Source organism: Dermochelys coriacea, chromosome 10 (assembly GCF_009764565.3).
Source record: "Dermochelys coriacea isolate rDerCor1 chromosome 10, rDerCor1.pri.v4, whole genome shotgun sequence".
In the NCBI taxonomy this organism is placed as follows: domain Eukaryota; kingdom Metazoa; phylum Chordata; order Testudines; family Dermochelyidae; genus Dermochelys; species Dermochelys coriacea.
Window position 1 is genome coordinate 79,777,880 of NC_050077.1, and position 10,466 is coordinate 79,788,345.

General features: G+C 54.2%; 1 protein-coding gene across 1 annotated transcript in view; it reads right to left on the bottom strand.

The window, feature by feature from the left end:
• The window catches only part of DPP8 (dipeptidyl peptidase 8), a 21,993-nt gene extending 21,698 nt beyond the window's left edge, over positions 1–295 (bottom strand). The window contains exon 1 of the mRNA XM_038417827.2: positions 268–295. Coding sequence (XP_038273755.2) covers positions 268–295 — 28 coding nt within the window. The remainder of the gene's footprint in view (positions 1–267) is intronic.
• Positions 296–10,466: the final 10,171 nt, after the last annotated feature.

Sequence of the window (10,466 nt, forward strand, 5' to 3'; positions counted from 1 at the left end):
CCCCCCGCCGAGGGTCTAAGGCGCGGGCCGCCCCCGGGCAGCGGCGGGGGGGGTCCTGTCCTGGCGCGGGCAGCGAGGCGAGGGTTGGGAAGCCTCGAGAAAGAAGAGGGGGGACTTGGGGCACCTCAGGGGCTGCACCCCTTTGAGCCTCAGCTTTCCCCAGAGCCACGGCTGGCTTCAGGCATTTGGTGGGAGATGGGGGGCGGGGGGAGATTTATACCCACCCCCAGCCCATGAAAGCCTGGGTGTTGCCATCACTCTCCTTACCATGTGTAGGGTAACACCTCGGCGTCATGGTCCCCGGGGGGGTATAAATCCCCCCGCGCCCCCGTCTCTTCCACCGCACGCCTCCGCTGAAGCGAGCCGTAGCTCGCCAAAGCTTAGGCTCAAATAAATGTGTTGGTCTCTACGGTGCCACAAAGTCCATTTTTTTTCCTCCTTGCGGATACCGGCGAACACGGCTGCTCCTCTGAAACTCGAGAAAGGGATGGATAACGGGGACAGAAAATACCCTATTGCCTCTGTAAATCCAGGGTGCGCCCACGTCTCGAATACCGCGGGCAGATGGGGTCGCCCCACCTCAAAAAATATCTATATTGGAATGGGAGAAGGGCAACAGCCACGATTAATCTCTCCTCGTGTGGAAGCCGCTCCAGGCTGCGACTTTTCAGCTTGGAAAAGAGACGACTTAACCTCTGAGGACAGGTCAAGAAGCAATGGGCTTAAATTGCAGCAAGGGTGGACATGAGCAAAAACTTCCTGTCCGGGTCTTTAAGCTCTGGAATAAATTGCCTAGGGAGGTTGTGGAATCTCTCCATCATGGGGATTTTTAAGAGCAGGTTGGACAAACACCTGCCAGGGATGGTCTAGCTAATGCTTAGCTTTGCCTTGAGTGCAGGAGACTGGACTAGATGACCTCTCGAGGTCCCTTCCAGTTCTGTGATTCTATGACTAAGGGGGGATACGATAGGGGTCTATAAAATCATGACTGGTGAGGAGAAAGTAAATAAGGAAGTGTTATTTATGCCTTCTCATAACACAAGAACTAGGGGTCACCCAATGCAATTAATAGACAGCAGGTTTAAAACAAACAAAAGGAAGTATTTGTTCACGCCACGTACCGTCAACTTGTGGAACTCATTGCCAGGGGATGTTGTGAAAACCAAAACTATAACAGGGTTCAAAAAACAACTAGATAAGTTTCATGGAGGATAGGTCCATCAATGGCTATTAGCCAGGATGGGCAGGGATGGTGTCCTGTCCCTATCCTCTGTTTGCCAGTTAGGAATGGGCAACAGGGGATGAATCACTTGATGATATCCAGGTCTGTTCATTTCCTCTGAAGCACCTGGCATTGGCCACTGTCGGAAGACAAGATATTGGGCTAGACGGACCTTTGGTCTGACCCAGTATGGCGGTTCTTATGGAGTCAATTCAGAAATATCTGGCAGTTTGGCTTTGGTCCATGGCCCAGCTACTGACTACCCCTGCCTTACAGTATCTTTGGGGACCAATGGGTTGCTGTAGGATTGTGTGGTAACCCCTGTAGAAAGGTTACTGCCACCACCACTCCAGCAACTACAGACAGGGGCGTTAGTTAGGGAAGGGGCATAGTACGCTGGAGCTTGTAAACAACTTGGGAACAGCACAGCCCCCGGGGTAGTCAGTCAAACTCGGTTTTCCAGAAACTCCACCAAAGGAAGAGCTTTTGGTATAAAAAGGTGAGCTTGAGCTGACACAGGGTGTTCATTTTCATCCAGCAAACAGCAGGATTGTCCCAGGGGGTTCCCAGATCTTGCAGATGGTTGAAAAGTCTTTGGCTTAGTAGGGCCCCATAAGACTGATAGGTGACCTCTGGTAAGCTTTTAGCAGGCATATAGGAACAATTATTGTCTTTAAAATAAATGTACTTTGCTGAGAAAGAGCTTGCGGGCACCCATAAAAAGAACACAGCCAGATGCTGGTCTTTCAGCAGACTGGCTTGCTGGGGGATACTCAGTGTAAGACAGGGAGCTGAGCAGACTTCAGCCCCCCATTCAGAAGGGAGTGAGGCAAAAGTCCCAGCTCAGAGACAGGTGACAGATGGAGACCTGACCGTGTATTCCTGGAGCAGCCCACAGGGAGGAGACGGAGGTGCAGTTACCCTGAAACTGTGACGCTCACCATCTACTTTGCTCCACAGCTTTCAGAATTTTGTGAGGCCTTTTCCTCACCCCCTCCTCCTAATCGATGGGGAATTTCACTGCTTAATCAACAATGTCTCTAAGAATCTGCTTAGTTTCCATCCCTCCCAGCTGTCCCATGCATACATTAACTATTTTTACTACTACTAAACTTGTACCCCAGGAGTTAAATGGTGCATATTTGGCAACTGTAAAAGAAGAAAAAAAAAAAGAGAGAGTCCATTGCTAACCATATGATTTGATGCCAAGTAAGACTACAAATCTCAACCCATCCTGAACTGTGGAGCTGCTACCAATATTTTTCTATTTAATGAACTAATGAGATCAGATATGTTAAATCCCTAAATCAAGGTCAAAATAAAACATTACATGTGGTACAAATGAATGCCACCTCAACTCAAGAGCCTTGGTCCCATCTGCTGTTGATTTTTGCACCCTTTGCATTGTCAGTAGGCAATAGAAACGTAACATTTGACCCTACTACAATGTAGCTATTTTTCTTTGAACAAGATTAAACAAAGAGAGAAAGGAGTAAGTGTTGAGCTATTATTCCATGACTTCCATGCACTGTCCCATCTCTGAGCACTGGGAGAGGCCGATCATGTCACATATAAAGGATGTCAACACAATGTTGTATATGCTGGCAGTGTTTGGAGCAAGTCACACAGGGCACGTGCCTCACTGTGTTTAATTTTAAATTGAGACATGTTCGTGTGTTTCCTTTCATGCCAGTGTTTCTTTGAATAACTGATGGGATTGTAAAGCAGACTAGCGAACCTAGAAATCTAATCTAATCTAATCTATCTGTCACCAGCCACCAAATAGTTTGCTTTCAGGACATCCCAGAATTAAAATGTTCTGCAGTCCATTAAGTCCCTGTCTTGCACGTGGATCTGTGCAGGTGCACCGCACACACCTGCAAGGATTCACATCATGTCAATTGGGCTCTATACAGGAACAGATATATACCTATGCGGATCTCACTGCAGGATTGGAGCCTTCATTTGTATGATGAATAGATCTGGAAAGGCCCAAGAGAAATTCAACTGATGGAGAAATTATTCTCATAAAATAAAAAGCTAACTTCAGTGTTAAAAACATGTGTCTGTTTTCAAACACACAGAGATTGCCCATTGGGTGGAAACCAGAATCACTATTCACCATGACAGCTCTGTAGAAATAGTAACAAATGTATGCATTGCGAGCCCAGTCCAAAGCCTGTTGAGCCTTTCCATTGACTTCAGTGGGTACTTGTAACATACCAGCATGCAACTGAGACCAGTGAGGGGCAGCGTCACCCCTGCCCTACAATCTTGGGTGCCTTACAATACCTTGCTGAAGTAGCTCCCACCTGGGCCACTCACAAACAGCCTTGCAGCATGCAAGCCCCATGCTGAGTGTCTGTGTGTAACAACAGCCTGACAACCACACGCAAGTTACACTCTGGCTCTCACCAGCCTTGGTTATACTGGAGGGCGAAACCAATACACTCCCAGTCCTGGATTTCCACCCCAGAAATGTATGCCTTGTATGCCGAGCCCTCCGCTGGACAGTCCAAATATATGACATCTGTTATTCCTTTAAGGGAATAACGTTCACCAGCTTACCACCCAAAGGAGTTACTCAGACACTTTAATTTAAAACACACCAGATTAGATAAAACAAGTTTATTAACTACAAAAGGTTTTGAGTACAAGTAATGAGGCATAAAAGTCAGAAATGGTTACAATAAAAATAAAAATGCTTTCTAGCACCTAGCTTAACAAAACTATATTAGATTCAAAGCAGTTTCTCACCACATGCTTACAACAGCATTACTGACCGAACTTTCAGGTCAGGACCCCTTCCCCAGAGTCCAACAGCTGATTCTTTTGTCTTCTCAGATGTGGAGAGTGATATGGGCAGGGGGAGAGAGAGGGGTCTTGGGCTGTTTGCCCCTCCTTTTTATAGTTTCAGTCCTAGTCTGAAAAGCATTTTCAGCTGAGAAGCAAGAAACAGAGAGTCTGGTGAAGGAAGGAGACCTCATGCTGTTTCTTTACTAAGATGCAGATTTCTTTGTCTCTGGGATAAAGGAAATCTGAGGGTCCTTGTTGTCCTGACAATCTTTTCAATGATTTATCATTCAGAAGCAACTGTCAGCATTCAGGGATGCTAGCCTCAGCTGTCTTCAGGGCAGTGGGCAGCCTATGTCCCGGGGGAAACACCGATCATCTCCGCTAACAGGAAGGACATAGATCCAACCCATAGCACTGTCTGAAACTCAGGAGGACTTCGTGTTTGTGCCCTCAAGACACTGCTGTGCCTCAGAGGATCTGAGATCAGTCAGGATCTGCATAATTTTATCCACAAAGTGGCACTAACGTACTTCACCGGGAGAAAAATTAACTCCGCAGCTATGCGGCTGCCGCCAGGTTTAACCAGGCTATCAATTCCCTGGGATGGCTCCTCTAAGGGCTGCTGCAGGGGAGATGGAGAAGGCTCCCTCCACCTCCAGCATAGCCACAGCTTCAGAAAGGCCAAATGTGGCAATTCGGTCTCAACTGACAGCATTCAAACTGCATTCCTCTCCCTTCATCCACCACTGCACATCCCTAAACAGAGGTGACCTATACGGGTGAAGCAAGGGGAGAGGTCAGGCAGAAACCATTGTACTGATGGGCAAGGACATAAAGATCACAATGAAGAGTCCCATGTGGCCTTTAATGGAGCAGCGTGTTGGTCCAAGATGAGTAGGGAAATCTCTACCACCCTGTTCCAGACATGGTGATGGAATCGTAGAAATGGAAGGGACCTCGAGAGGTCATCTAGTTCAGTCCCCTGCACTCATGGCAGGACTAATTATCTAGACCATTCCTGACAGGTGTGTGCCTAACCTGCTCTTAAAAATCTCCAATGATGGAGATTCCACAACCTCCCTAGGCAATTTATTCCAGAGCTTAACCACCCTGACAGGAAGTTTTTCCTAATGTCCAACCTAAACCTCCCTTGCTGCAATTTAAGTCTATTGCTTCTTGTCCTATCCTCAGAGGTCAAGAAAAACAATTTTTCTTCCTCCTCCTTGTAACAACTTTTTACAAACTTGAAAACTGTTATGTCCCCTCTTAGTCTTCTCTTTTCCAGACTAAAGAAACTTAATTTTTTCAGTCTTCCCTCATAGGTCATGTTTTCTGGACCTTTAATCATTTTTATTGCTCTTCTCTGGACTCTCTCCAATTTGTCCACATTCTTCCTGAAATGTGGCGCCCAGAATTGGACACAATACTCCAGCTGAAACCTAATCAGAGCAGAGTAGAGCGGAAGAATTCCTTCCATGTCTTGCTTACAACACTCCTGCCAATATAAAAAAAGCAAAACAACATTCTGGAATGCAACAGTGTTACACTGTTGACTGACATTTAACTTGTGGTTCACTATGACCCCCAGATCCCGTTCCACAGTACTCCTACCTTGGCAGTCATTTCCCATTGTGTGTGTGTGCACGCAACTGATTGTTCCTTCCTAAATGAAGTACTTTAAATTTGTCCTTATTGAATTTCATCCTATTTACATCAGGCCATTTCTCCAGTTTGTCCAGATCATTTTGAATTTTAATCCTATCCTCCAAAGCACTTGCAACCCCTCCCAGCTTGGTATTGTCCGCAAACTTTATAAGTATACTCTCTGTGCCATTAATCTAAATCGCTAATGAAGATATTGAACAGACCCAGAACTGATCCCTGCGGTACCCCACTCCCTTTATGCCCTTCCAGCCTGACTGTGAACCACTGATAACTGCTCTAGGGGAATGGTTTTCCAACCAGTTATGCACCCACCTTATAGTAGCTCCATCTAGGTTGCATTTCTCTAGTTTGCTTCTGAACAGGTCATGCAAGACAGTATCAAAAGCTTTACTGTCAAAAGCTGTCACCAAAGCCAGACAGGGGAACCAAAAATCATGTGGGATAGTCCCATGGTGGCCACATAGTCCTGAGCTGGACCAGAATGGCATTCTGCACAGACACCCAGCACAACTGGCCTCAGAAACCTCATCAATCCAATTAGCCTCCTCCTGGGGCATCAGTGCCATCAATGCAACAGGTATGGTACACCCCTTGTCCCTGCTTCACTAAACACCAGTGCAGTCCATAGCTCCCACGCATCGGTGCTGCAATCCCTAGCCTGGCTGCACCATGCACTGGTGCTACCCAGGGCCAAGGTAGCCTGGCCTACCCGCACCATGCACTGGTGCTACCCATGGCCCAGCTGCACCATGCACTGGTGCTACCCAGGGCCAAGGTAGCCTGGCCTACCCGCACCATGCACTGGTGCTACCCATGGCCCAGCTGCACCACGCACTGGTGCTACCCAAGGCCCCGGTAGCCTAGCCAACCCGTACCATACACTGGTGCTACCCATGGCCCAGCTGCACCATGCACTGGTGCTACCCAGGGCCAAGGTAGCCTGGCCTACCCGCACCATGCACTGGTGCTACCCAGGGCCAAGGTAGCCTGGCCTACCCGCACCATGCACTGGTGCTACCCAGGGCCAAGGTAGCCTGGCCTACCCGCACCATGCACTGGTGCTACCCAGGGCCAAGGTAGCCTGGCCTACCCACACCATGCACTGGTGCTACCCAGGGCCAAGGTAGCCTAGCCTACCCGCACCATGCACTGGTGCTACCCATGGCCTACCCGCACCATGCACTGGTGCTACCCAGGGCCAAGGTAGCCTAGCCTACCCGCACCATGCACTGGTGCTACCCAGGGCCCAGCTGCACCACGCACTGGTGCTACCCAGGGCCAAGGTAGCCTGGCCTACCCGCACCATGCACTGGTGCTACCCAGGGCCCAGCTGCACCATGCACTGGTGCTACCCAGGGCCAAGGTAGCCTGGCCTACCCGCACCATGCACTGGTGCTACCCAGGGCCCAGCTGCACCACGCACTGGTGCTACCTAGGGCCAAGGTAGCCTGGCCTACCCGCACCACGCACTGGTGCTACCCAGGGCCAAGGTAGCCTAGCCTACCCGCACCATGCACTGGTGCTACCCAGGGCCCAGCTGCACCACGCACTGGTGCTACCCAGGGCCAAGGTAGCCTGGCCTACCCGCACCATGCACTGGTGCTACCCAGGGCCAAGGTAGCCTAGCCTACCCGCACCATGCACTGGTGCTACCCACGGCCCAGCTGCACCACGCACTGGTGCTACCCAGGGCCAAGGTAGCCTGGCCTACCCGCACCATGCACTGGTGCTACCCATGGCCCAGCTGCACCATGCACTGGTGCTACCCAGGGCCAAGGTAGCCTGGCCTACCCGCACCATGCACTGGTGCTACCCAGGGCCCAGCTGCACCATGCACTGGTGCTACCCAGGGCCAAGGTAGCCTGGCCTACCCGCACCATGCACTGGTGCTACCCAGGGCCAAGGTAGCCTGGCCTACCCGCACCATGCACTGGTGCTACCCAGGGCCAAGGTAGCCTGGCCTACCCGCACCATGCACTGGTGCTACCCAGGGCCAAGGTAGCCTGGCCTACCCACACCATGCACTGGTGCTACCCAGGGCCAAGGTAGCCTAGCCTACCCGCACCATGCACTGGTGCTACCCATGGCCTACCCGCACCATGCACTGGTGCTACCCAGGGCCAAGGTAGCCTAGCCTACCCGCACCATGCACTGGTGCTACCCAGGGCCCAGCTGCACCACGCACTGGTGCTACCCAGGGCCAAGGTAGCCTGGCCTACCCGCACCATGCACTGGTGCTACCCAGGGCCCAGCTGCACCATGCACTGGTGCTACCCAGGGCCAAGGTAGCCTGGCCTACCCGCACCATGCACTGGTGCTACCCAGGGCCCAGCTGCACCACGCACTGGTGCTACCCAGGGCCAAGGTAGCCTGGCCTACCCGCACCACGCACTGGTGCTACCCAGGGCCAAGGTAGCCTGGCCTACCCGCACCATGCACTGGTGCTACCCAGGGCCCAGCTGCACCACGCACTGGTGCTACCCAGGGCCAAGGTAGCCTGGCCTACCCGCACCATGCACTGGTGCTACCCAGGGCCAAGGTAGCCTGGCCTACCCGCACCATGCACTGGTGCTACCCACGGCCCAGCTGCACCACGCACTGGTGCTACCCAGGGCCAAGGTAGCCTGGCCTACCCGCACCATGCACTGGTGCTACCCATGGCCCAGCTGCACCATGCACTGGTGCTACCCAGGGCCCAGCTGCACCATGCACTGGTGCTACCCAGGGCCAAGGTAGCCTGGCCTACCCGCACCATGCACTGGTGCTATCCAGGGCCCAGCTGCACCATGCACTGGTGCTACCCAGGGCCAAGGTAGCCTGGCCTACCCGCACCATGCACTGGTGCTACCCAGGGCCAAGGTAGCCTAGCCTACCCGCACCATGCACTGGTGCTACCCATGGCCTACCCGCACCATGCACTGGTGCTACCCAGGGCCAAGGTAGCCTAGCCTACCCGCACCATGCACTGGTGCTACCCAGGGCCCAGCTGCACCACGCACTGGTGCTACCCAGGGCCAAGGTAGCCTGGCCTACCCGCACCATGCACTGGTGCTACCCAGGGCCCAGCTGCACCATGCACTGGTGCTACCCAGGGCCAAGGTAGCCTAGCCTACCCGCACCATGCACTGGTGCTACCCAGGGCCCAGCTGCACCACACAGTGGTGCTACCCAGGGCCAAGGTAGCCTAGCCTACCCGCACCATGCACTGGTGCTACCCAGGGCCCAGCTGCACCACGCAGTGGTGCTACCCAGGGCCAAGGTAGCCTGGCCTACCCGCACCATGCACTGGTGCTACCCATGGCCCAGCTGCACCATGCACTGGTGCTACCCAGGGCCAAGGTAGCCTAGCCTACCCGCACCATGCACTGGTGCTATCCAGGGCCCAGCTGCACCATGCACTGGTGCTACCCAGGGCCCAGCTGCACCACGCACTGGTGCTACCCAGGGCCAAGGTAGCCTGGCCTACCCGCACCATGCACTGGTGCTACCCAGGGCCAAGGTAGCCTGGCCTACCCACACCATGCACTGGTGCTACCCAGGGCCAAGGTAGCCTAGCCTACCCGCACCATGCACTGGTGCTACCCATGGCCTACCCGCACCATGCACTGGTGCTACCCAGGGCCAAGGTAGCCTAGCCTACCCGCACCATGCACTGGTGCTACCCAGGGCCCAGCTGCACCACGCACTGGTGCTACCCAGGGCCAAGGTAGCCTGGCCTACCCGCACCATGCACTGGTGCTACCCCGGGCCCAGCTGCACCATGCACTGGTGCTACCCAGGGCCAAGGTAGCCTGGCCTACCCGCACCATGCACTGGTGCTACCCAGGGCCCAGCTGCACCACGCACTGGTGCTACCCAGGGCCAAGGTAGCCTGGCCTACCCGCACCACGCACTGGTGCTACCCAGGGCCAAGGTAGCCTGGCCTACCCGCACCATGCACTGGTGCTACCCAGGGCCCAGCTGCACCACGCACTGGTGCTACCCAGGGCCAAGGTAGCCTGGCCTACCCGCACCATGCACTGGTGCTACCCAGGGCCAAGGTAGCCTGGCCTACCCGCACCATGCACTGGTGCTACCCACGGCCCAGCTGCACCACGCACTGGTGCTACCCAGGGCCAAGGTAGCCTGGCCTACCCGCACCATGCACTGGTGCTACCCATGGCCCAGCTGCACCATGCACTGGTGCTACCCAGGGCCCAGCTGCACCATGCACTGGTGCTACCCAGGGCCAAGGTAGCCTGGCCTACCCGCACCATGCACTGGTGCTATCCAGGGCCCAGCTGCACCATGCACTGGTGCTACCCAGGGCCAAGGTAGCCTGGCCTACCCGCACCATGCACTGGTGCTACCCAGGGCCAAGGTAGCCTAGCCTACCCGCACCATGCACTGGTGCTACCCATGGCCTACCCGCACCATGCACTGGTGCTACCCAGGGCCAAGGTAGCCTAGCCTACCCGCACCATGCACTGGTGCTACCCAGGGCCCAGCTGCACCACGCACTGGTGCTACCCAGGGCCAAGGTAGCCTGGCCTACCCGCACCATGCACTGGTGCTACCCAGGGCCCAGCTGCACCATGCACTGGTGCTACCCAGGGCCAAGGTAGCCTAGCCTACCCGCACCATGCACTGGTGCTACCCAGGGCCCAGCTGCACCACACAGTGGTGCTACCCAGGGCCAAGGTAGCCTAGCCTACCCGCACCATGCACTGGTGCTACCCAGGGCCCAGCTGCACCACGCAGTGGTGCTACCCAGGGCCAAGGTAGCCTGGCCTACCCGCACCAT